Source organism: Cannabis sativa, chromosome 1 (assembly GCF_029168945.1).
Source record: "Cannabis sativa cultivar Pink pepper isolate KNU-18-1 chromosome 1, ASM2916894v1, whole genome shotgun sequence".
Taxonomy (NCBI): Eukaryota; Viridiplantae; Streptophyta; class Magnoliopsida; order Rosales; family Cannabaceae; genus Cannabis; species Cannabis sativa.
The window spans coordinates 36,846,936-36,873,615 of NC_083601.1; the positions used below are offsets into that span (position 1 = coordinate 36,846,936).

The following is a 26,680-nucleotide window of genomic DNA, read 5'->3' on the forward strand; positions in this document are numbered from 1 at the left end:
AATAAACAAGGTTTATTCTTGCCACATTTATGTTACTTTGTAATGTGTCTAATTTATAATTGATTAACAAAACTAGCTTCATTAATTATTGAATTAGTAGATGTACAAATTGTCCAATAATAATTGGATAATAAACTAGCTGAACTATTCTTGGATTGGTATAAGCAATCCTTTCTTTTATAGCAATTACACTGAATACTAAATAATTGAATCAAAGAATAGATTTTAGTGACTATTTACAGGGTGGTCCCTCTTGAATGCTATGTGACCAGACTCATCCACGTCAAACAGTCTCTCAATGAAACCATCCCAGCTTGCCCTCAATTTATTGAATGACAACATTGACATCTCCCCTGCTGACCTGCTAGAATTCTCCCCTTCCTCATTTTCATGGAATGTCCCATAAGGTGAAGATGAGATAGCATGAGGAATATCCAAAGCCACAGCCCGTTGGAGGGCTGCCTTGTACTCCTCACTATGTTCTCGAACAAGAAACTCTTGCCGCTCCATCCTCTGCTTTTCCGGAATCTCCATTGTTCGGTATTCTTCCAGCATTAACTGAAATGTAGAGAAATATGGTTGTTGGATGTAGTTAAAAACAAATGGACTAGGGAATTTAGAGAACAGATCTGCACAGTTCAAGGCCTAGGAACTTACATCAAGAGCCCTTTGAGATTCTCTCTCTATCCAAATAATGGCATGATCAGTTGTTGCATTACATGAAAGCACTAAGTGCTCAAATCTCCCATCCACTGGCACTGCTGTTCTTACTACTGGTGGAAATCTTCCCATCCTGCAAGTAGCAAGACCTGATTAGTTATTTCCCACACTTGTATCTCTTATTCACCTCACAAGTGCTCCAAAACCAGTTAAGGTATTAATATGTCATATGCTAAAAAGAACCAAAAATCATGTAGTTCCAATTCGACACCACCACTCAGATTCTGTTCAACTTCAAGGATTAAATTGTAGATATCACACTGTATATCACCATATAACCCAGTCTGACAATTACGGCAAGGAGACATGTTAGATGTAAGTCAGGGAAGCATTCAATCTTACACCATAGGTAACTAAAACCCTGTAGACCCACAGCCCTAAGCCAGACCCAACATGAGAGCACCGATAAATTCATTTCTCTGCTTGAGTTCAGTGCTTGAAAACTACGATCAATCTCATAAAGGTGTGAGTTAATCATCAAACTTCAGGGAATGCTCTCATTCTCTCTTTATAGAGCAATAACAGTCTTCTAGGGCGACTAACATTTTCAGAAACATATGCAATGTCCCCTTATAGAAACCCCCGTAAAGAATATCATTTCATTGGAATGGACTGAGGATTTGTAATTTTATATTACTTTCATGGTTCCTCATATCACCACACATCACTTGAAGGCATTGTATGCCCATCAAACTAATCTTTTTCTAATTCTATGTCACCTTTGCATCTATGAGGAGGCAAGCAATTGGACATTAACACTCATCGGCTAGAGGAGAAAACACACACACACACACAAAAGAACACAGACAGACAAATCGAGAGTAGAGTAAACAACAAAGCATACATCAGCAGGGAGCATGTTGTTACCTGAAGGGTTTCCGTTCAACAATATGATAGAGACGACCAGGGGCATATAGCCTTCTTGGGTCTTTAAGCCTCTTTTTCTCCAATGTACATGTATCCTTCAAGCACATTAGGCAAAGCAAACAAGGCAAACTGTTCATACGAAGGAATTCAGCTGAATTAGTATTTCAGAAAAAATCTACAGCGCAAGTAAATGCAATTAAACTGTAGTAATAGTAACACACGAACAGTTTTCAATATAAACAGAATGTGCATGTGATCTATTCAACAACTGTCAAGGCTTAGGAAAATACTTAGATTGCACTATGCTATAAAATTGAACTACCAGAAAATCCATTGTAATATTCTCTCTGTTTAGGTTGAAATAAATTTATTGTGTAAATTAGGCTATAAACTGGGGTCTTACTCTCACAGTCGTCTAGAGTTTTGCTTTATCATTCGCGCGATATCATAAAGGTCGCTGTTTAGTTTGTGCGTTCGATCTCTCACTTTATATCACCTTACTAAAGCCTAGCGTTGGATTCATTTTGCTACCTGGAATTCCTATGTTTTTACTCTTATCAAATGCAAAAAAGGTGACTCAAGACATACTATATTTTACCAGAAAAGTGATCTGAATACATCTTCTAGAGCAGTTGTTGTCCGTGGTAAGAAATCATCCTGATTCATTGAGAAGTTATTAGCACAGAAACATGTAACTTCAACAATAATAGACAGCTAACTAATTATCACGTAAATAATGTATCACACATTCTATGCTTGCAACCCCATAGCTTAATGGAGTACAAGTATAAGTTCATGTTTCAGTTATCCAAGTGCTTCTATTTCAAACCAGTAGTGCCCTTAATTAGGAGATCAAGATGGCTTTACATATATCTCAGGATTCATATTAATGCCTGTAAGTCAATACAGCACATTTTCCCTATGGCAGTGCAAATCTCATTATCTTCATAGTGTGGAATTTACATACACATTATATTTAACTGAATATCATATATTTTGAGCAACTAGTGACACTACCTGTAGTACTACTGAATTAATAACATCTGCATATCTCACAGCCAAATTCAGAGACATGCAACGAGCAGGCGCTATAGCATAGCATCTGATCCTCTTCCTAACAATGGTTCCCAGTTTCTCAAGATTTTGAAGTGCCACTATTGTTAACAATGCTACCACCCCTGCTCCTAAGGAATGCCCAGTAAGAGTCAAGGTATATGTCGGGTGTATTTCTGCTAATTCCCTCAAACCCTCCCACTCCTCATCAAAAACCCGTACTGCTGCCTTTAGTAAACCATTATGAACATAGCCACCATCAAATTTTGTTTGCCCCAGCTTGTTATCAAGTAAAACTGCGTAATCACTCTCCTTTGCAAGATTGAGGCCTCTAATTGCCAGAACTATATCAGCATTCTCATGATCAAGATAGACCATATAAGGAGGAACCTGACCCAGAGTTTCTTCATAGTTTTTTCTTAAGATTACAAAATCAGGATCAATGCCATATCCTCCAGGGGGTGCCCAAAGCGGGTTGCGTAGATCATCTTCGTATACAGCAAGGATTAGACGACAGAGGCGGGGAATGGGCTCAAATTCTTCAGCAGTAGCTAGACCCCAATTTTCACTCTCATAGCCAGCAGTGTAGAGGCACTTTAACCACACCCAACGAGCACAGCCAAGACAGTACACACACTCAAGGATAGGAACCCCACAGGCGATTGACATGGACGCCTATGAAGCAACCATGTGAAAAGATGATCAAGTTCTCAACATCAGTGTTCAGATTGAAAAATCAATACACTACACTACACATCCACAGGATAAACTGGTAAACTGACACAAATACAGGTATCCAAACGGGCATTTACCTGGGTTTAAACTTGAAATACAAACAAAATCATCAAGAAAAATTAAAAAGAAGACTGTAAGAGCATTTAAATAGCTGTCAAGTGAAAACTATCAGCTTCCACACATTCACAGATCAGAAAGCCTTATCCAATGAAATTGACAGTTTATGAAGGAGTTTAACGGTGTGATCAATGATCTATATATATATATCTATGTATATATATATATATATGAGGTCCAAGTGTATAGCCCGAGTTCAATCACAGCAGTTGAAAGGAAAGGTTTATAGCTTGAATTTCAGGCTTTCAGAAAAAGAAAACAAGTTCGCAATCAACGTGAGCGAAATCCCATGATTGGAAAAGAAGAAATGAACCCAGATTTTAAAATCCAAGCATAGACTTAAAGAGAGTGACCCTTACAAAAAAAAAAAAAAAAAAAGGAAAAACAGCCATAAAGATCATTACTACAAGCCTGGAGACAAACACAACAAACTAGCATTAGTATACGACATAATAATTAAAGACCATTAAAACCAATAACTTAATTTTAAGTTCAAAGAAAGAAAGAGAAAAAAAAGATTCCAAATAAAGATTGAGAAAAGGGTTTTGGTGGGTTTTTGAGATTGGAACAGTGGGAGCTTCTTTCAACAACTACACGGATGTTAATTATTACAAAGTTGGTAATTCCAATTATAAAATACGGAATTTCAAGAGTACATCTACATATATAATTATTAATTATAGAGTTGGTCAAAATTGAATTGGAGAAGAAAATTATATATACAGATAGTACACACTAATATAATTGCGAATTGTAGTTGTGTATAATCTAGAAAGAGAATAAGAAGAAGTTGAAGATCAGGTATTACCTGCAAGTCAAAACCATTTCTTTTGGGATTAGCTTCAAGAATCTACTCATTCGAATTCTAATTCCATCGTTTACTTCTCAAGTAGGAAATTACTATTTGAGTGTTTATAATTAAGACTGGTCTCAAATTACTAAATTAGCCCTATCTGCCTTCAATCAATCATTACTAACTTTGGGCCCATTTCTCATCTTCAATCAGCCCATGTTTTTATTTTCTTCTTCACTTAAAAACGAAATTTGCTTTTATTTGATGGTTGGTTTGGATTTTTAGCATTGTAAATGGCTTCCTCACCTAGCGTTACTTCTAGGGATAGTGACACAAAGCGTTTGTAAAATTTTTACGACTTCTTTTACATATTTATAGTATTTTATAAAAATAATACGAAAATAATATAAAAATTATATAAAAATAATAAAAATAGGGGAGTTATATTTGCACCCCATAAAATTATAAATACACCCCATTATTAAAAAAAATATAAACTTAAATAATTTTTAAAAATTACTCTTAATATTTTTTTAAAATTTTTTCCTCACATTATTTTATGTTAATTTCAATACTTATTTTGATTTTATTTTTATAATTTTTTCTAACTCATGTATATATTTTTTTATTTTTTTCTAAGAAAATTTCATATAATTTTTTATTTTTAATTTTTTTGTCATAATTTTTAAAATGTAATTTAATTTTTTTTGATAGGTATATTTGTTAAAAATATAAATTGAAAGAAAAAAGTTAAAAATACTTAGTAAAATTAAAGATATAAATTTTATATAAAATAAAAATTATTAAAATGAGGTGTACTTATAAATTTTTGGGGTGTAAATAAAATTTTCCTAAAAATAACATATAAATAACAATAAAAAATCAACAACAAATTAACAATGGCACATACACCATAAAATACATCAAAAAAAATATATTTTCTATAAATAAAATCATAAAAATTATAAAAATATTTAAATTTTATACAACCGTAATTTTACTTTTGTATAATTGTGAAATAATCCTTTACTTTTTCTATATGCATTTATTCTATTTTAAACAATGAGCACTTCATTGAAAATAATAATTTAAGTTATATACATCATGTATAAAAAATAATAGAAAATTATCCATTTAAAATAATTTGCTATCAATCCTATAACATGCACAATTATTTCGTAAGCAATTATTCTGATTAAAAATAGACATATATTACAGATGTCTTAGTGAAATTGGATAGTAATATTTTTTTAACAAAGATTATAAATTATTACAAAAGTAAGATATCTTAGAGAGCACAAACTGTTAGACATTTATTTGTATAAACTAAAACATACATGATTATGAATAAAGTGCGGAATTAATAAATCATACATGCACTATAATTTAAGGATCGAAATACCTCCAGCCATTGAATCTTTGAGCTTTAATCCCACATAAGCTTGATCTGCAAAAGAAACCGATTGATGTGGGTAATCGGGCTTCCTCGCTCTCTCAACTCTCTTTAGATGGATTTTGCTGTTATGAACAGAATGAGTGAGGAGCTCGGGGACCGAGACCCTATATTTATAGGTGAGATACTCCATCAGTATCTGCGCCACATTAATTGTCAGAATATTTTGACAATTAATTCAGGAAATCAAATCAAGTAATGAATATAGAAATCTGACCATATATAGAATATTACATAATTGATTTGTCCAGATTCAATGAATATAAAATATTCATTTAACAGAAAATCAATTATTTATTTATTTCCTTAAATAGAAAATCATTTCCTTAATTAGAAAATAATTTCCATAAATAAAATATTCTAATATTCTCCCACTTGGTCAGCATTTAGACTAAAACATTCAAACCCAAACGTTCCTCATTATATAATAAACATACGAATCATAGCGACATGTCCTCATTATAAGTCGAGTATTATCTTCTATGTATTACGATATATTTATTATATAACAATGTACTTTATGTGGCAATGTACTTAAGTGAATAAACCCTAACCCTTATGTTTATTCAGGTCCTCTTACGATAATTTTCTCAGATGAAATTAAGGTGCACATAAATATGAGAAAATATCGAAATTAGAGTTTCATTAAATAATTTTTGGTTGTACAAATAAAAAACTGCATATGGGTTAATTGAATCCCATATTTACTTTATGATCCTTGAATTTGTGTTGTGGCATGCCTTTAGTCAAGGATATGCGATCACCTAATTCAGTTTGCGTGATTAATGACCACTTATCACGCCTTTTTATGGCTAAATACTTAATGTCGATATGCTAGCTTCGACCAGTACTCTTATAGTTATTAGCCATAAATATTGTAGCTGAATTTATCGCAAAATTTTCTTAATGGCCTAATGAAACTGTAATTCTGAACTCTAGGCCTACTATGAAACTCTATAATACATCATACGAGATGTATCCTCAAAACAATAAATGAATCTGACTTCTATAGTGGAAATAACAATCAAGATTCTCTACAATATAACTTACTGGTAATCTTAAGGACGTAATAAAATATTGATTTACGTGAATAAATACAACCAGTGAAGTATGTTAGAATCTAATTGGTTAACTATATTTCCAGATGGTCAATTCATCTTCAAATATGTATGAATATAATTTTTAGTATCTTAAAGATACCTCATCACTTTGTATGAAAAATAAAGTGGTCTTAACTTTAGTTATTCTGATACTACTTAACAATCCTGAAACAAATGTAATGCAAAGTCTTATTCAGACTCTTAGGCATACATTAGGCTTCTAAAATAGAAGCAAATGAATGTTCTTAATTTATTCTCACTCCAGATCATTTTTCAGATGCTGGTTCGAGTTGAATTTATCACACTTAAAGATAAAAGTTATATCTGATGAATAATACATAATTTTATTTAATCAGAGATGCTGTGGCTACTCTCTAATTAATTAAAATTATATATATTATTTATATTCCTTATCTCAAAATAATAATTTAAGATATGAATGATTTCAACTTATATAGAAAACTTTTATCATCATTTGCAAGTAACATATTGTCGACGTATAAAACAAATATTACTCCCACTAACTTTCTGGTATATAATTATTTCCATAATTCTCTTTTCAAACCTAAAGGAAAAGATGATATAATACCAATTTGTGAGATGTTTGTTTTAATCTATAGGTAGACACTTTAAGCTTGCATATGTTCACCACTATTAGAGGAAAATCTTTGTGGCAATCTATATACCTTCTCCTCTAGTTCACTATTTGGAATTGATTAATGAATTAAAACAAGCAACAAATGCCAAGGTCTATAATAGAATCTTTTATAAAAACAATTGAGAATGTAAATCTCCTTTGTTATTGATTCTTAGTTCAAAATGAACTTCTTAGCAATGAATATTCTTTTATATCTTTATGTTTCTCAATGTTGCCTAATGAATATTATTGGTGAAAAAACCTATGCTTAATTAATGTTCTCCACCCCATTAGGCAACTTTACTAAAGATAAACTTTATTGCTATTTAAGATATTCATTTCTTCATTCATGGCATATTGTACTACAACTTCAATTCTTTATCATTCTATAATTTAATTTGTGTCTCAAATTAATATTGTAGTTGAACTCTTATTGTACAAAATGTGATCACTAGAATACATTGATCTTACTGTTCTAATAAGTCATCTTAAGGATGGACCAACAAACTCTTAAAAGAGCAAATGGTTCAATAGCATGTTATTTTAGAAATTGTAATCAATTACTAAATAACATAACTTATTAGAATTTTACCAATGACTTGTATATTATTAATGATTAGTTATGAATTCTCAATAACCAGTAATCTTAAGGGTTGTTGTGAATCATAATTAATCTAACACTTGAGGTGGAAGTTTGAGAAAATATGAATGATCTTTCTCGGAAACTAGGTTCCTAGATTGATCACTCCCACTGATCAAGTCAATTCTTAATTCCACAATTCTAGTGTTGTGAGATGGATAATAAAATATGTAACCCTTAAACCTTATAGCTTTTCAAATGAAATATGCTCATTTATGGTTTTGGGCCCAGATCTTTTCTTTGACAATTTTACTCTAACTATATATGGGTATTTATAAAATGTGTACATGTCATCCAGTCGGTTTTCAACCTTATCACAACTCAAAATATGTTTGAGAAACAACTTTGGTTAGAACACGATTCGATATGTACACCCCATTGAAGAGTATCAATAGAGAAAGATTTAGGAAAGATTGGAGTTTGCTATGTAGGCTCCACCCCATGTCCAAAAAATGCTTAGTTTCTTAAATCTGTTACACACTATAATTTAGGTGTACCAAGCATATGTATCGGGCAATGAACCCATGCTTTTAAAGAAACTTTGCAAATAGACTGGGAGTTTATCCATACTCACGAATTTTAATGTAGTATTCTCCATTTTATATTTGATCTCACTATCTTAATATGCAAAATGCACCATTTCTCTACTTAAGATTTAAATGTCTTTGAAACATATAAATCTATACTTTTGTAGAAAAGTTATTTATGTGAGTAATTGTTAAAAAAAAGATGCAAAATTTGAGTCCATGTCTTCAAAATTAATTGACTTGTATGATTTCTAATATGATAGAATTCTAGTATGCACCAATTTTGACTTGTTGGAATACATATTCTTAATGAAATTCACACAAGTTCTAAATAAAGTTAGTAAAATCTAGTGTAACGAAGATCCCCACCATTTACTAACATTTATTCTATTTATGGAGATATGTTCCATAATTTTTGGTGCTATAATGTAGAAGAATTCTTATTAATAACACATTTCTTATTGTCAGATTGAACTTGCATATCTTTATGAGTGACATCATTTGTAGTAAAGACCTCTAAATGTGTCTAAATCAAGTTTCAATAGAATCTTGGAACATAAAGGTCTTTGCCAATTTTAAAACAAAGCCACTATTGCTTGTTCTTTAAACTTCTAAATGTGAGAACTTATCTTGTCTGTGGATAAGATTTTCTCACAGTTACTGACTTTCTTAGGTTTATTGTAAACCTTGCAAGAAATTATGAATGTGGAATAACAATTTAAAATAATCCACTATGTGTTAATAATCACATTAACTATATTAGAATGAATTCATACACAATAAATTAAAATTTATTGGTGATAATAAAGTGATTTATTTTTCTCAATTATACAGTAAAAACTGTATATTCTAAATGAAGTTATCAGAATAAATTTTGAAAATTTCTACTGGTATGGAAGAAATTTATGAATAGTGATGTAATAAAATTACATATATAGTTTTGAGGTTTAAATGAATCATGTTTTTACCAATGAATAACATGCTTACATATGAAATCTTATTAAACAAAAATTGCCTGTGGGCTAAATTTTTAATTTAATAAGATTAGATTTAGATGTAGATTATGATAGATTTACATAATTTATGAAAAACTTAAAGTTTAATAATTCTATCTCAATGAAAGGTATGAAACACTTAATTATTTATAAATGTTTCAAAATTTTATACTTTTTGATAAAATTATTAAATTAAATCTACATAATTCCCTGTGGGATAAATTAAGAGAATTTAATTTAACATATTAATTATGTAAAAATAATAAAATCCTTGTAGGGTAAGATTATTATGTTCACATAATTCATGTCCATTATGTGATCTTAATCCACTTAATATATATAATTTTATATAATTAAGGATGCTGTGGCTACTCCCTAATTATTTAAAATTATGTGGTTCACTAGACACCAAAGTATAAACTGAAGATTAAAATTTTACTAAATCTAAAATTGCATGTGGGCTAAATTTTAAATTTAATAAAATTAGATGAACCTTATGATAGATTTAATTAAACAATTAGTTTAGGAAAATGAAGGATTATTATCTATCTTTAATTAAATTTGTGATAACACTATTAAATTAAATCCCCATAACTCCCTGTGGGGTAAATTAAGAGAATTTAATTTAACATATTATCCTAATTAATTATACAAATATAATAAAATCCCTGTGGGGTAAAATTATTATACCTATATAATTAATTACAAGTTATGTCCATTAAGGTGAATTTTAATTAATGTATAATTTTATACAAATAAGGATGTTGTGGCTACTCCCTAATTATATAAAATTATATTTTCACTTTGACATTAGGTATTGGACTCTACCTAAAAGTAATTTCGTTGTTAACATAATAAACAATCACTGAGATTAGTGCTCCTAGTGTGGTCGTCCGAAGATCATTAAAAACCGTTCTAGATATGAGCATTTGTCCCAAGTTCATGTTTTCTTATGTCAAACCATAAAATTACTTACATTTTATTCATATTTTATTCATTTTAGGAAGTTTTATGAATATTTTATGAATAATTTTATGAATTTTTATGAAACTTAATGTGCTATAATAAAATATTCAACCTATCTTAATGTTTGAATATTGCTAAATATATCTAGCACTATAAAAGGAATTTATGTATAGCATTTAAATCATACAAATCAAATTTAATTGTATTAAAAATAAATTTGCCAAATAAATACAAATTAAAACAATTATTGTATGATAATAAATTAAATGCTTAATTCCATGACATGTAATTAATTATGCATTTATAACCATATAATATCTTAAATATTTATACTAATAATTAATTTGTATAAATAAGGTAAATATACAAATTAGTACAATTAATTATATGGAATGAATTAAATGCAAAATTAAAGAATATACTTAATGGCAGATTATCAATTAATTTAATCAATAAAATACTTAATTGGTAAATAAATACAATAATTGCGCACTTAATTGTAGAATAATTAAATATTCACATTCTTAAAATATCACAATTATTGTAATTACATGAAAAAATAAAACATGTAATTAATTTACCAAATTAAAAACTTTCCATAATAATTTATTACTAAATAACATATAATATATGAAGATATATGTTAAATAAGAATGGAAAGTTAAACAAATGTAATTTAATTGACTAAATCAACAAAAATAAGGAAATAAAATAAAATTCCAAAAATAAATCAAAGTAACAAAATTTCGGAATTTTCTTAAATTTTTCTTAATTTTTCTTTTTCTTTTTTTGAAAAACTGCCATAAAATTAATTTCTTAATTTTGGTTTCATGACCAAAATTCATGAAACCAATTCCAAAATGATCTAAATGAATAAATTAAGAGATCCATATTGATTTCAAGCATCGAAAACACGTAAAATGTAGACTTTAATTTCATAAAAAATTCTTTCGGGTCCAATCGTGTTCTTAAGAGAATTTTTTTCAGTTTTCAGATGGGTTTTAAATCCTTTTCATTCATAAAATCGATCTAAAATATTATATGAATATAGTAATGAATAGAGGATTTAAAATAAATACCGAAAATGAAAACGGAAAAATTATAGACCGAAAAATAAAACTTTCATGTATATATATACTCGTATACAATGTATATATACTGCATAAAATCATCATTAATGTATGAAAGAGAGTATTACATACAATTTTATGCAACAAAAATATGAAAGCATTGAGTATTATACATAAACATATATACATGAAAATTATATGTATACACACAGTATATGAATATAAATATGAATGTGCATATATATGAACATATAAATTATGAAATATTAATATAAAAGTATATATATAAATATGAATATATATACGTAAATGAAAAGAAAATGTATATAAAATATATATACAAACAAAAACCAATACTGGATATGTATATATATACATATATACTTACATATACACATTAAACCATATAAAATATCATAAAGATATATAAAAGAATATGATAATCAATTATATGGAAAGAAATCAATGAATATAATATGAAAGTGTATACTCAGAAACATATATATATATATATTATACGGTATAAATGAATGTATATAATATATATATATGAACGTAAATATGAAGATGAATATATATATATGTATATATTAAAAAATTGAGTATATGAATATATATATATATAATCGGGAATTATATAATATGAAAGTATATATATAAAATATATATTATATTATAAATGAAGAACCCCGTAAATGTATGTATATATATATATATATGAAACTCAAAATAAATCAAGGCAGAGATATATAATCCGCTCTGATACCAACTGTTAGACATTTATTTGTATAGACTAAAACATACATGATTATGAATAAAGTGCGGAATTAATAAATCATATATGCACTATAATTTAAGGATCGAAATACCTCCAGCCATTAAATCTTTGAGCTTTAATCCCACATAAGCTTGATCTGCAAAAGAAACCGATTGATGTGGGTAATCGGGCTTCCTCGCTCTCTCAACTCTCTTTAGATGGATTTTGCTGTTATGAACAGAATGAGTGAGGAGCTCGGGGACCGAGACCCTATATTTATAGGTGAGATACTCCATCAGTATCTGCGCCACATTAATTGTCAGAATATTTTGACAATTAATTCAGGAAATCAAATCAGGTAATGAATATAGAAATCTGACCATATATAGAATATTACATAATTGATTTTGTCCAGATTCAATGAATATAAAATATTCATTTAACAGAAAATCAATTATTTATTTATTTCCTTAAATAGAAAATCATTTCCTTAATTAGAAAATAATTTCCATAAATAAAATATTCTAATACAAATACCATAATTAAATAGAATAGTATTGAAAAGAAAACTCACTCCTAACTACTAATTTAAAACCACCATAAAGAAATTGTGAAAGTATTTTGAGATTCTTGATCAAAACGATAACACTAACAAATAGAAAATAATTTTCTTTCTTTTTTGTTTTCTTTTAGTAAATTTTGAACGAAATCGTAGTAACATTAACAATAAAATTTTGATATTATGGCGAAACAAATGAGCATACTCGAGTAATACTTTGAATGAAATTATAGTACTTACAAATTATAATCTTGAACAAAAATTCATGGGGTTTTTAAAGGAAAAACAGAAAAACTAAACTTCACCGTAAGAATATATGGGGAAGATGAGAGGTGTGTGTAAATTGATCAAATCTAATTATAATCGATTGTCACATTAAATATTTAATTATAATCGGATCAGATTAGATGTTATTTTTTTAATATTCCAAATCAAATGTTGGATTAACTGTCTAAAAATTAAATACATCTAATTTCTAATCGAATTAATTAGTATTTTTATTTAGTTTGGATAAGCAATTAAATTTTTTTGATATTATAGTTAAAATGTAAATGTATATATGAAAATTAATATTGAAATTGTTCTTTTTTTTTTATATTGAATAAATATAATCCAATTAAATAAATATTAGAACTAAAAATTTGAATGAATTTGATATAAAAAGATTAAGTTTAAAATATTAAATAAATTTAAATTATTTAAATTAATAGATATATATGAAATATATTTAATAAATATTGAATTGATCGAATTCAATATTTAATAAATATTGTGAATGATTGAATGACTGAAATTATTTTTTTTCATGTCAAATCTAACCTTTAATACATAATTAGAGGAGATTTGAATAAATTAAAAAAAATGTGATCCAAGATAAATTTAAATGAGTTTTAAGTGAAATCTAATAATATTCTATTTATTTACTAGTGAGATTGAGTAGTTCGAGGGTGCACTCCCTTGCACCATAAATTTCCCCAAATTATATACAAAACAATAATAATAAATAAAAAAATATTTACGATAAAAATGATAAAATGATAAAAGAATATTAGTAAAGTAATATTTAAAAATGATAAAATAAACAAAATAAATGAGATCAGAAGGATCAGTCTCCAAAAAATAAAATAAACCAAACAACATCCACAGCTAGGCCCACCTATTCAGCCGAGAAAAGAAAGACATGCACAGCACGTGATTAATATGAAATGAAAAATAGTAATTTCAACAATTTTAATTTTGAATTGACTGTTAAAGGTCGGTCGTTTGACTTCATTATACAAGCAAGGCCCATCTTATTGGCCGAAACCCAACCTCCAACTCTTTCCATGTACCGCTACGCACTGGATAATTGCCCTCCTTTCTCCTATTTCAGTTCGCAACACTACAATTTATAGCTTCACACTTCCCACTATTTTCTCGGCGTTTGTACTGTTTAGAAAATATTAATTTCAATCAAACTATTATTTTCTTGATTCAATTCATTCATGGACTCCGAATCAGGTGAGCTATTGAAAAGTACAAACTTAACCTGAACCTATACTCTCCTTTCTTCGCCACCTACAAATTGACTGACAAAATATCCACTTTATTTTAACGTTTTCCTGTATTGTTTGGGCTTTTTCGCTTTTGGGGTTTCATATATTTTTATTTTTCAGTGATTGAATTCCTGGGTTGTGTTCCCTTGCTTCAGAGTTTACCTGCCTCATCGCTCAAGAAAATTGCCGATTTGGTTATCGTCAAAAGCTATGGTTGTTATTCTTATTCTTACTTTTTTTTTTTTTCCATTGTTCTCGTTCAATTTTTCTTTCATTCGAAATTAATTAATGGGTATTTTTAATTTTCTTTTCCGAGTGAATTCATGGTCGAATTGAGGGTGGTACTGATTTTTGTAACTTGTTTTTTTGTGTTAGATTCTGGAGAGTATGTTGTTCGTGAGGGTGAAACCGGACATGGAGTTTACTTTGTATGGGAAGGAGAGGTTGGTTATATGGTTTGTCTATATTGTTCGCATTATGAAATCAAAATTTTTGTTTGTTGAAAGTGAATATCGTGGATTTTTACAGGCTGAAGTTACTGGTAATGTTAGTTCTGGTGCCGATAATCGTTTGGAGTTTCAATTGAAACGTTATGATTATTTTGGTTATGGTGAGAAGCTTTCCATGTTCTTTCAGTTTTTGTGTTTAGAGCATAGATTGGCTATATTAAGTTTCATGTAAAATTCGAATTGTTTGTTAATCAAACAAATAAAAGGGGCTTTTTATGATTAAACCTGCTACCAGCAATAAAATTGAAGAGTAACGTCACTTGCATGTGTAGGTTCAACATTATCTGTTCATCACACTGATGTAATCGCTTTGTCTAAGGTACCTGCAATTATTTTATTTATTTATTTTTCTTTTAAGGTACCTGCGATTATTACAATAGTGGTTTTGCCTTTACGAGGGCTAAAAGTGTTGTTGGCTGTTCAAATTTGTACATCAGTACTTAGTTTCTGATGTGTAATTTGTTTTGGCAGTTGACATGTTTGGTGCTACCTCATGAGCATTGCAATCTGCTGCAATCAAAATCAATCTGGAGTGCTGATACAACTCCTGGGTCATGCTCACTTGTAGAAAGTATATTGCATTTGGAGCCGGTAGAAGTATGTTTCTGTATGTTTGCAGAAGGTTTTTTTGTTTTATTTTTCTCCTTTTCTCCTTTCTTAGAATTTTAGCAACTTTATTAAATACCTTTAAGACTTTAGAACAGATTTAGCTTTTGTTATTACAACAGTACTGATAATAATTGTGTCTACGTTGATTGATTTAATATATAAATATTGCTAAGTTGTCATTTCATTTATATTTGATGGAAATTATTCAAAATCGTAAGATAGTTATAATGTCATTTCATTTATCTTTGTTGTGAAGGTAAATATATTCAAGGGAATCACTTTGCCTGATGCACCAAAATTTGGGAAGGTTTTTGGAGGACAGCTTGTTGGACAGGCATGAAGAACTTATCTCTCTCTCTTTTGCTTTCATTTTATACATATGCAACAGTTTATTACTGTGTGTTGAAAATTGAGTAAAAGAATATTGATATATCATGATGGTTGAATAAACTGTTTGGCTACTTTCCCAAGATGCTTGATAGTCTCATTTGGTGAAAAAGGAGGGTGTGAACATAAATGATCAGTATGATTATGATACACTATTGATCCAATTCAGTTCTTGAAAGAATTTGAGAATAGGCATTTTATTGATATCAAAGAAAGGATTACAAATTTTCCAAGCTTTTCGAGACACTTGGATATCTCCCTGAGTAAATTTTACTCTAAGCAATACAATTTAATTCTTATTCGTTACAATTAATGAGCCCCTCTATTTATACTAACTCACCTCTAACTGTTTTTTTAACTAACCCTCTTGACTATTAGCATAGCTCACTTAAGACATTCCATCTCAGCCATTAAGAGTTTGACAACTCAGCTTCTATAATCCTAGTCAATTTTACTGGTTAGACTAATATTAAGGCGTAACTGATTACATGGTACTTGATTATGAATGAGAATTTATATGAATAAGCTTCAAGACCTTATGGAAAATTGGTTGTTGAAATCCTCCTAATATCCAACTATTAGTTGTTCACGATTCCTTGTGGAAAACCTCTTGATGTACCGTGCAGGTTTCATTGTGCTTGTTCAACTCGATATAATATTTGTTATGTTTTCCAGTTTTTTTTTTCTTTCTTTCTATTGATAAGAAACATAATTTTTTAAGTTCAGAAATAATGTGAGGAGGAAAAGTACAGTACAAGATTGTGCTCTACTCTAGAACATATCTGTTTTTCTTTAACAAACTTTTCGTATTATTTTGCCTTCGCTTAGTTTTTTCAATTCTCTTTTGTAATTAGCTTGAAATATATTTTTTTTTTCTATTCTTCCCCATCATATTTGTTCAAACACTTGTTTAGATATTGTAACTAGTCTTCTATACTAGTATTTCATTAACCCTGAGATATTTCTTCAAACACAAAACTTACAAGTGATAGAACACATTTAACATGATCTGTAACTTGCAGGCTTTGGCAGCAGCATCAAAGACTGTTGATTGTCGCAAGAATGTCCATAGTTTGCATGTATATTTTCTACTTGTTGGGGATTTTGATAGTAAGTAAATTACCATTGGTCTTTCTTATGGTTACTGTTGTATGTAAAGATCTCTTGCCATGTATTCTATTATCCAAGATATTCTCTAAGGATTTGATGATGAGTATAACTCTGTGTGTGTGTGTGTAATGAGATATAGATATTAAGTAAAAGTAAGCTTCTCCATTGACAAATTTATGTTTGTATTGAAAAATGTATTGAGCTTCTAGGTTTTTACTGACCCAAGTAGATTGCCAGCTTTGGATTCTTACAAAACTTCCGTAACATAATGTAGTTGCTGCCACATATTTGCATGATTTTGCATGGAAGATGAAATTTATAATCTTTTAAATTCTTTTTTCTATTTATGCTTTAATTGGCTTGGTTTTGTTTTTAATTTATTTTTTATTTCTAAACACTACGATGAATAATTTTTGGAACTAAAGTTAATTTGAAAATTCTGCAGTACCAATTATATATCAAGTACACCGACTGCGTGAAGGGAGAAGCTTTGCTACCCGAAGAGTAGATGCAATACAGAAAGGAATCATCATATTCACGTTGCTTGCTTCATTTCAAGTACACACTTAATCATTGGAGTTTTATTAAGATTTTTATTTTTGTGACTTGAATTTGGATAGCATTTACTTCTAGTTTTCTAAAATCACCCAGCATTTTTTTGATACCTCCCTCCTTTAAATCAAGTGTAAAGCTAAAAATACGTTGTAGGCATGGTTGGCTGCAAAACCCACCATTCTTTACTGCAGGTCAATAGATTGTATCAACACTTCTGTAATAAAATATTATAGTAATTCATCCCAAACAAAAAAAATTATTATAGCAATTATACTTGTGAGATTATGGTACAGTATGCTTATACATCTCAAATTAATTGACTGCTAATTTTTATGTTGGTCCTGCATTTACTTTGTGAGCTCTTTAGCGTGTGTTTTTTCTTGCATTATGCTCCATGCTGTTTCAACATCTCAGATTTCTAATAATATTTTCTTGAGCTGATTTTACAGAAAGATGAGGAAGGTTTTGATCACCAGGAATCACTAATGCCATCTGTGTCTGATCCAGAGACGGTGAGTAACAGTGCTTGCTGATATATATATTTATATATAATTGCTTTACTAATATTTGAACTCTTATCTGCTACAGCTCCTCAATATGGAAGAACTACGAAATGAGCGGATTATGGATACTCGTCTTCCAAGGTAGATTTCTTATCATGTTTTAAAGGTCTTTCTAATTCTTTATATTAGTTTCTACATCAAACATTAACTGGAATATTCCATGACACTAGCTCTAGCTTTTGCATAACTTTAAAACAAAAAATCCACTGTTAAATTTGAAGATCTATATTAGTCATGTATTGTCCATTAAAGAGTAAGTTTGTTGAACACTAATTTGATATGTTGAGATGTATTAAGCAACTGACTTTTCTATGCTTGCCTCGTTAGCCCCGCATGTGCTTTTGAAAGGGAGTTACAATGCACACTGTAGTTTCATTTCTGATATAAAGATGTTAATTTTCTGTTATATGATTTGTGAGAATGAATTGATTCAGGACATATCGAAACAAGGTGGCTACTAAAAGCTTTGTCCCTTGGCCCATAGAGATACGTTTTTGTGAACCGAATACTTCAACCAATCAGACAAAATCTCCTCCAAGGTTTGCTTTCTTTACAGTGCTGTATAAGTTCATCTCTGGTTGAACCCTACAATCGCTTCTCATTTAAGGGGTTGTTTGTTTGTTTGATTTCCTTAACTTATCTTTTTGAGGAGAAAATTGGCATTTATTTACTCTTTTATTGGCACCTTTCACTAACTGTGTTGTAGTTTGAAGTACTGGTTTAGAGCAAGAGGAAAACTTTCAGAGGACCAAGCCTTGCATCGGTACGCAACTTGCTCTGAGTATTGAATATTCATCCAGTTTTCTTGTTGATAATGGTTGTTCTTAGACACAGTTTCTTTAAGTGACTACGTGAACCAGGTCTATCGAATACTTGAGTATTTTTATTTATGCTATTATACTCAATAAAAGACCCCCATCTTTCTATCTAAATTCTGCCTATTGCTGTCGTTGGTATTGTGGAATCTATCAGATAATGAGTCAATGACGTGATGAATTTTTGTTATGCCTAGGATATGTTTAGGGGTCTTTATAGCTGAAACTGATCTTAGAAAATAACATAACTGAATTGCAAATTGTGTTGGAAAGCATACTGGTTTTTTATTCTTTGATTGGTAATATTTTTATGCCCTTTTTTGAACAAATATTTGTATGCACTTTGATTTCTCATTATTGGTACCTCTTCAGATGTGTTGTTGCCTACGCATCAGATTTAATATTTCTTTCAGTAAGCGTGAATCCACACCGCAAAAGGGAGCTGAAGACGAGTTCAGTTAGTTTGGATCACTCGTAAGTAATTGCTCTAAAATAGAATTGTGGATACTCAGAGACTCATCATCTTCCATTCAAAATTAGAGAAGCTCAAATCTAGTACCTTTCATTTCAATTTCAGAAATGTTTAAACAATATAATTTATAGATCTTTCTTCCTTGGGTAATTGTGTTTGTTTCTTAGGATGTGGTTTCATCGCAGCCTTAGAGCGGATGACTGGATATTATTTGTGGTAAGTTCCTTGAAAGAAAGAAAAAAGAAGACTCTCCTATCAAAATTTTGTGGCTAAATGTTAATATGCAAGTGTTGTACAGATTTCCAGTCCCAGTGCATACAATGCCCGCGGCTTTGTTACAGGCCAAATGTTTAACCGAAAAGGAGAGGTAAGAGAACATGATTTTTATTGATGCGTGCAACCAAGTGTCTTGGTGTTCTTTTCTTGTTTTCTTTTATTGAGTTTTGGCAACTATTTTGTGGCAGTTGGTTGTGTCACTGACTCAAGAAGGGCTACTAAGGGAGAGGAGGCCAGAGTTGGCCATTGGATCAAAGTTATGAAGTATGTCCAAACAAAAACAATGCTATTTATTATTAGTTCAGGTCAAGGCACGAATTTATTGAGTGTATTGTCAATATAATCCTACCATTATTCTGATTGTTAATGCCCTAGCTAGTTTGGCGTAAATATTCTCTCTGCACTGCAGCCTTCTGGAGATTTTTACATCAGTATTCAAATACATAAAAACCAGAGCCAAATATTAAGCAGAAGCCTGCCTCATTTGATAGCTGCAGGGAATATATTTTGTTATTAGTATTTTATCTTTCTTTGGTGTATGACATGAACTTCTGAAAGTATATCTTAGACCATTTACCGTTGATTTTTAATAATAATAATAATAATAATAATAATAATAATAATAATAATAATAATAATAAATTCTTGTTTTATTTATCAGTTTATGCACAAGTATATCATTCTTGTCAAAATATGGTCAAAGTTAATGGAGTGTAAAGGAAAACCATTAGCCTAATTATTTAGTCTCCTAATATCAGTTAACATGGCAGAATAATATTTTATTGTAATATTTTGATTGATATAATTAACAATATTTATCAATGAGTATTAGTCTTTTGTAAGGAAAGAATCCAAAAATTTTCTTTAAGGACAAACTTTTGCACATAAATTGTTGAAAAACGGCATCTTTCAAAAATGAAAATGAAAAAAAAAAGAAGAAAAAGACATACTAATTGAAAACATGCTGTTTTTTAATTGGGATGTTGACAGTTACTCGAGCTTGTAGGTGTTGGATTGGTCTTTAATGTTTGGTTTTTCTGTTTATTTTTTCAACATTGACTGTTTAATTTTATTTTTTGTATTCTTTATGCGATCTTTTGCGAACTAGTTTTTATGAATTATCCTTCATTTATTAATGATGTCTCATTTTATTTTTCAATGAAATTTTGTTCTAAACGACATCAGGTCAAAAGCGAAATAACAACAAAATTTCGAAAAAAGAAAAGGAAAAGAAAGACATTTTTCTAAACGACATCATTTCTGATAAACGATATGAATCTGGGAAAACGACATTTTTTCAAGACACTTTTCAATAAAATCGACATCGCTAAATATTTTACAAATTCAGATATCAAACATTTTATGAATTTACAGGTTGGTCCCCGCTACAAAGATAATTTAGATAATTGACGCTTACTCCAAATATTTTGTACATATAACCTTCGCCGTCACCGCAACCCACCTCTCCTCTTCTCTCCATCGTTATCTTCCACACGACGATTCAAATATCACAGGTCAGATTTCCATGGAATCCTTCTCTCCTAACTTAATATCTTCTCAAATTTCCCCCAGAATTTTCTTGCATTTTGGATCGAACGAAGCTTCTCCCTGGTATCTTTATTAGGGTTCAAATTATTGGATTTTACTTTGTGATTGCTTTCATACGATTATTGGATATCAAGCAGTGAATTTTTCTTAGTTAGTTTTGGGTTTAGATTAGCTTTTCGTATAAATAAAAAAAACTGATGATAAAATTTGTATATTGGGTGTATTGTTTTTCCTCATTTTTCGGGCACATTGAGAAATTTAATAGTCATACTTTATGGCACAAATTTCTTGAGACTGGTCCATTTGTGGACAAACAGTTGATGTTAACGAAAAAAAAAATGTCTATTTTCGGTGCAAGGCTTTGATTTGAATTTGATCATAGATTCATAGGTAATAGACTTTATGTATATGGTGAAAAATTGATGCATTGTTGGGAAGAAAGATTGATCATGCTGAAATCTTATGTTAGAAAGTTTGCCCAGATCATTCGATTGATCTTGCAGCTTGTGAATTCCAAATGAATTATTATAATGTTAACTTCTATACCTTATGGTTTGAGCAATACAACTTTGGTGGGTCTTTTATACATTAATGTTTCATTTCAGGACTCTTAGCCTAAATTCATGGAAGAGTTAGACAATGAGTCAAATGCTATGAGTCAAATGGAACTGACTCAGCCGGCACTCATTTGTGGGCTACCAGATGACCTTGCTGTTTTTTGTTTAGCAAGAGTTCCTCGAAAGTACCATAGAATTCTTAAATGTGTTTCAAGAAGATGGAGAGACTTGACATGCAGTGAAGAGTGGTATTCCTACCGCAGAAAACAAAAACTTGGTGAAACTTGGATCTATGCTTTGTGCAAAGACAAATCAGAGCAATATTGCTGTTATGTTTTGGATCCCAACTCATCAAGAAGATGTTGGAAGCCAATTGAAAGGCTTCCACCTCGTAGCTTGAAGAGAAAAGGCATGTCAATTGAAGTGTTGGGAAAACACATATACTTGTTGGGTGGTTGCGGTTGGTGTGAAGATGCTACCGAAGAAGTATACTGCTATGATGCTTTAGCTAACACTTGGTCCGAAGGTTCTTCCTTGTCAACTGCTAGGTCATTTTCTTCATTTGTGTTCTTTGCTAAGTCGATTGGGAATAGTACCAGTAGTATGGTTGTTTTTTTTTAAAAGATTTTGAATGCTCTTTCATAAATCTATCATTTTTTTTTACTTCAGGATCATCTGTCTATGCAATGCTTAGTTGTTCATTATATGTCATTCTTCTGGCAAGGATTATACTCTTGATTAAACAAAGTAGTATTTGTATTTGTGATTAACTATAACTAAAATAATGATACTTACGAGTTACGAGTAGTATCATTGCCACCACAATTTACACTACATTTGTCTATCCCTTGCGTTCAGGTGCTATCTTTCTTGTGAAGTTTTGGATGAGAAAATATATGCCATTGGCGGGTTAGGTTCAAATTCAAGTGATCCACACTCTTGGGATACTTATGACCCGTGCACAAACACTTGGACATCTCATTCAGACCCAAATATTGTTTCTGAAATTGAAGATTCTTTTGTCATGGATGGGAAGATATATATCCGCTGTGGCATATCCTCTGTAACTTCTCATGTGTATGCAGTGGTTTACGAACCATCAAGTGGCACATGGCAGAATGCTGATGCTGACATGGCATCAGGTTGGCGAGGTCCGGCTGTTGTCATGGATGGAACTCTTTACGTATTGGATCAGACTTCAGGAACCAGGCTGATGATGTGGAAGAAGGGAAGAGCATGGGTACCAGTGGGAAGGCTATCTCCCTTGCTCACTAGACCACCCTGTCGGCTTGTAGTTGTTGGTAAGAGCATATTTGTTGTGGGGAAAGGTCTAAGCACCGTCATGCTTGATGTTGACAAAGCTGTAAATGTTGAAGGGGTTATGGTGAGTTCCTCTATACCTAAGTTGAATTCTGATGATGATGTAATTAGCTGTAAATGTTTAACCATTTGAAACATTATCTTATTTTAATGATTCCTATAAATCTACTGACTATTTCTTGTAATATGTTTCTGTTGTATCGTATTGTATATAAACATCTGCAATTCATACTTTAGGCTGTGCTGTTTCTTATTACTTATTATTCATTTTGCTGTAAGAACACCCATTACACATATACCCATTGACTTTCATGTTGTGATCCTCCATACCATCACAGCAACTTTTCAACTTTATAGCAATGTAAATTTGGCTTCATATATTCATAGTAAGCTAATTGTTTCTCAAATATAACAGTTAGTCTAGAATCAACTAAGCAATTTAAGTACTTGTGCAGGCACGTGTAAAAACTAATCATTATAGTCCCTATTTATTCATAAAATAGAAAGAAAAAAAAATTAACAAAGAAGATGAAAGGTGCTAGTGGTACATGAGGGTAGAATCTGAATACAGTTTATATGCCAGGGACATAATAAAAAGGGGAGGAGATTCTGTTCTCTACATCTTTCTTTTCACAATTAATGCATGAATGGTTGGGACTGGGAGATCAGTTACATATGATGTAATGTCATCATCCTACTATTGTACACTCTCAAGAGGAAAATTACTATTTTTCTCCTTTTCCTTTGCATAATTATCGTACACATTGAGAACTTTACAACCCATAAAAATGGAAAACCAGACCTCATCAGTTATTCTCCTGAAGAAGCTGGATCATGCCTTCACTGTAGAAATCAGTTTCCATCACCAATGTCATTCTTCACTAGTTAAGAGCTAAATCAATACCAGTCAAGGGTTGTGAGCTTAGCTAGTTCTTTTCCTTTTAAAAGCTGGATGTATGGTTCTGTTTTGAGAATCTAATTTGTCAATCTTTGAAATACACTCTCGCATCCTCTTTAGAACAATAGGCATTTTAGAGGCATTACTTGAAATCTTATCCTTGAGCAACCGTATTTTCTCAATAGTCTCTTGATCTCCATCTGCAGGTATGCTGGAAGTAACTTGCCCCTGTCCTGCATCTGTACAGTGCAGATATATTTAGTGTTTCTAGCACACTACTAAATAATTATTAAGGTCATTAAAGAAACGTTTTGGGGAAATAGACACGAACTATGAAAGCAAGCACAATTAAGGAATGTAAAGTTTGTGATAAATTTTAAAAAAATAATAATGAAAAAGAAAAAGATGCTGCTTTAAATGAGACTTTTTTTCACTCAACAGACAAGGACCAAGCATTATTAATCAGCATTCAATAGTAATCTTATTACTATCCAATCATTATTTGATGGACAGGGTAGTAATTTAGGTTTCAGAGTTTCTTGCTTCCTCCATGAATCTCTCTTGTCTCTAGCCTAAGGTGATGATGCTAGACTGAAGGCAAATTTTAACAAGGCCCGTCCTTGAGTCTAAATCATTTACTTCATTAGTAACTGGGATTTCTCTTAAGTGTTTCAGTCGCAAGTCAAGTGCAAATAAAAGATCCATTGTATTTAAGAAAACTACAAGCTATAAAATTTGAATTTCACAACACAACGATATTCATTTCACCGAATTTTAACCAGAAAATAATAGTTTTTAGGTTACTTTCATTTACTTGTAGTCTATACCAATCTATGAGAAACGAAGTTAAATTAGAAGAAACCCATATAAACAAGAGCGAAAAAAAAAACAAAGTACTTTCATAGTTTTTTTTTTTTTCGATCTGGGAGACAAAACCAAGATAAACCCACACCCCGAAGCAGAAGAAAGTGAAACTATACCTGTGTTTTGATCACCTGACGTTCCAGGCTCGGAGCCTTCTGGTAAAATGGGTCTCTGAGTTGCAAGAAGAGAAACAAACGTGTCTTTGAGCTTGTCGGGAAGACTGGCTCTGTATTGAATAATCTTTGCGGACAATTCTTTGACCTCCGACTCCAGCTCCCCCAACTCTTGGGGTTCACCAGCCTCCGTCTCTAGGTCTTCAGGGCCATCGTTCGAAGCCATGACTGGCGGAATCTGAACCCAAACGAATAGAGACCAGAGAGATCGGAGGCTTTTGCGAAAATTCAAGTTATGAGATTTCAATTTTTTTGGAGGGTAAATGGGATTTTGACGTTAGGGTTTTTGAATCTTTGAAATTTTGAAAATTATGATTATGACGTTAGGGATATTTTTTTCTTCCAAAAAAAAAAAGAAGTTTATGATTTGGGAGAAATCATTTCCTGATAATTTTGGACTTGGGGCATGGACCGGGCCTAAAGTGATAATGGCCTGTACTCATTCGTCATTGTGGGTTGCTAATGGGCCTTACTAGATCCCGTTAGCCATATTTCAGTAAGAACACTACATCACTAACTCTACATTTATTTAAGAAAATTTAGAATGGCACCCACAATCTGACTTATCTTTTTCACTTTTTTACAGATTTTTTTTAATATTTTTACGGACAACAGTAATTTTTACTTTGCAAAAATATAACAGCAACGTGAAAATATTTTTCTTTAGAACAACAGTAGTAATATAACGGTTTGTATTTTTGTAAAAAAATTATAATCATAAAAAAAGTTAAAAATACTATAGACCCGCAATTTTGTAAATTTATTATATTTTGTGAGTATTTATAAAATAATCCCTTTATAAATGCTACCAAAAAAGAAAAAGAAAACTCCACATTTTATATTCTCATCTATAATAAAAATATTTTCTTTCCTTCTGATATAAGAATTAATGAAATTTTACATTTTGAGTGATAATTTAATTTTAAGTACATAGTAAATGCACATTTTTTTTTCCTTTTCTTTTCTAATTCTTACCACCAAGCATTTAGGTTTGATTTGGAGTTGGGCAGGAAAGACAGGTTACCCACAAGTAGCATATTATAAGGGAAATTTACATGTTATACTAACTTTTGTCATTTTTTTACAAAAATACTGCCAGACAGTATTTTTTACTTTCTTACTGTGTTTTTTTATAAATTTCATACTGCAGTATACTGTGTAAAGTTTTCACTGGTGTTCTACTGGTGTTTTACTAGTGTTCTACTGTTGTTTTGAGTTACACTGCTTTGTGTTTTACTGGTGTTTTATAAAAACACAGTATTTTTGTAAAAGTTAATCCGAATTCTAATATTTTTGTAAATTTCCCTATTATAATTGCTACTCGTGATTCTGAATAAATGATACATCGATCTTCACAGAGACCTATTACGGATATCAAACCCATTTATTGACCCAATGAGGACAACTTACTCAACCCACCCATCAAGAATAGGCAAAAATTAGACAGATGGTCCAGTTCCCGTGTCACTTCCTAGGGAAGAATCCAAACATCAAGTTCTG

The 26,680-nt window shown here is 30.6% G+C and overlaps 4 protein-coding genes across 7 annotated transcripts; 2 read left to right on the top strand and 2 right to left on the bottom strand.

The window, feature by feature from the left end:
* Positions 1 to 59: 59 nt before the first annotated feature.
* Positions 60 to 4,454, bottom strand: LOC115706514 (uncharacterized). 2 transcript variants are annotated; one of them, XM_030634184.2, is made up of 6 exons: positions 4,301 to 4,454; positions 2,605 to 3,315; positions 2,186 to 2,244; positions 1,588 to 1,716; positions 658 to 793; positions 60 to 558 (listed from the first exon to the last, which is right to left on the bottom strand). In XM_030634184.2, exons 2-6 carry the CDS (start codon positions 3,307 to 3,309, stop codon positions 226 to 228), a joined length of 1,362 nt encoding a protein of 453 aa, XP_030490044.2. In that variant the 5' UTR covers positions 3,310 to 3,315; positions 4,301 to 4,454; the 3' UTR covers positions 60 to 225. The 2 variants fall into 2 exon arrangements, with proteins under 2 accessions (XP_030490044.2, XP_060969896.1); XM_061113913.1 differs by having other exon boundaries at positions 2,605 to 3,903; positions 4,301 to 4,374.
* Positions 4,455 to 14,334: 9,880 nt separating this feature from the next.
* On the top strand, positions 14,335 to 20,403 carry LOC115706516 (acyl-CoA hydrolase 2). Of its 2 annotated transcripts, none has more exons than XM_030634187.2 (17): positions 14,335 to 14,489; positions 14,645 to 14,737; positions 14,900 to 14,967; positions 15,053 to 15,134; positions 15,306 to 15,352; positions 15,505 to 15,630; positions 15,899 to 15,976; positions 17,052 to 17,139; positions 17,585 to 17,697; positions 18,144 to 18,206; positions 18,283 to 18,338; positions 18,692 to 18,796; positions 18,964 to 19,020; positions 19,445 to 19,546; positions 19,712 to 19,760; positions 19,843 to 19,911; positions 20,009 to 20,403. In XM_030634187.2, the coding sequence occupies exons 1-17, from the start codon at positions 14,474 to 14,476 to the stop codon at positions 20,081 to 20,083; spliced, it is 1,287 nt and encodes a 428-aa protein (XP_030490047.2). In that variant the 5' UTR covers positions 14,335 to 14,473; the 3' UTR covers positions 20,084 to 20,403. The 2 variants fall into 2 exon arrangements, with proteins under 2 accessions (XP_030490047.2, XP_030490046.2); XM_030634186.2 differs by having other exon boundaries at positions 14,385 to 14,504.
* A 101-nt stretch (positions 20,404 to 20,504) lies between these two features.
* On the top strand, positions 20,505 to 23,501 carry LOC115706517 (F-box/kelch-repeat protein SKIP4). 2 transcript variants are annotated; one of them, XM_030634189.2, is made up of 3 exons: positions 20,505 to 21,431; positions 21,974 to 22,473; positions 22,784 to 23,501. In XM_030634189.2, exons 2-3 carry the CDS (start codon positions 21,992 to 21,994, stop codon positions 23,376 to 23,378), a joined length of 1,077 nt encoding a protein of 358 aa, XP_030490049.2. In that variant the 5' UTR covers positions 20,505 to 21,431; positions 21,974 to 21,991; the 3' UTR covers positions 23,379 to 23,501. The 2 variants fall into 2 exon arrangements, with proteins under 2 accessions (XP_030490049.2, XP_030490048.2); XM_030634188.2 differs by having other exon boundaries at positions 20,505 to 21,334.
* A 351-nt stretch (positions 23,502 to 23,852) lies between these two features.
* LOC115706518 (uncharacterized) lies at positions 23,853 to 25,548 on the bottom strand. Its single transcript, XM_030634190.2, has 2 exons — positions 25,124 to 25,548; positions 23,853 to 24,382 (listed from the first exon to the last, which is right to left on the bottom strand). The coding sequence occupies exons 1-2, from the start codon at positions 25,344 to 25,346 to the stop codon at positions 24,168 to 24,170; spliced, it is 438 nt and encodes a 145-aa protein (XP_030490050.2). The 5' UTR covers positions 25,347 to 25,548; the 3' UTR covers positions 23,853 to 24,167.
* Between the last annotated feature and the right edge of the window lie 1,132 nt (positions 25,549 to 26,680).

What these genes read in the sequence shown, in the direction of transcription:
- LOC115706518 (XM_030634190.2), bottom strand. Translation starts at nt 25,346, where the DNA reads ATGGCTTCGAACGATGGCCCTGAAGACCTAGAGACGGAGGCTGGTGAA. An exon ending in GTCAGGTGATCAAAACACAG is followed by an intron (nt 24,383 to 25,123) that starts GTATAGTTTCAC and finishes TGCACTGTACAG; the next exon opens with ATGCAGGACAGGGGCAAGTT.
- LOC115706517 (XM_030634189.2), top strand. Translation starts at nt 21,992, where the DNA reads ATGGAAGAGTTAGACAATGAGTCAAATGCTATGAGTCAAATGGAACTG. An exon ending in TCTTCCTTGTCAACTGCTAG is followed by an intron (nt 22,474 to 22,783) that starts GTCATTTTCTTC and finishes CCTTGCGTTCAG; the next exon opens with GTGCTATCTTTCTTGTGAAG.
- LOC115706514 (XM_030634184.2), bottom strand. Translation starts at nt 3,309, where the DNA reads ATGTCAATCGCCTGTGGGGTTCCTATCCTTGAGTGTGTGTACTGTCTT. An exon ending in GTATTCAGATCACTTTTCTG is followed by an intron (nt 1,717 to 2,185) that starts GTAAAATATAGT and finishes TCGTATGAACAG; the next exon opens with TTTGCCTTGTTTGCTTTGCC. An exon ending in GTTGAACGGAAACCCTTCAG is followed by an intron (nt 794 to 1,587) that starts GTAACAACATGC and finishes TGCTACTTGCAG; the next exon opens with GATGGGAAGATTTCCACCAG.
- LOC115706516 (XM_030634186.2), top strand. Translation starts at nt 14,474, where the DNA reads ATGGACTCCGAATCAGGTGAGCTATTGAAAA. An exon ending in GGTTATCGTCAAAAGCTATG is followed by an intron (nt 14,738 to 14,899) that starts GTTGTTATTCTT and finishes TTTTTGTGTTAG; the next exon opens with ATTCTGGAGAGTATGTTGTT. An exon ending in ACTTTGTATGGGAAGGAGAG is followed by an intron (nt 14,968 to 15,052) that starts GTTGGTTATATG and finishes GGATTTTTACAG; the next exon opens with GCTGAAGTTACTGGTAATGT.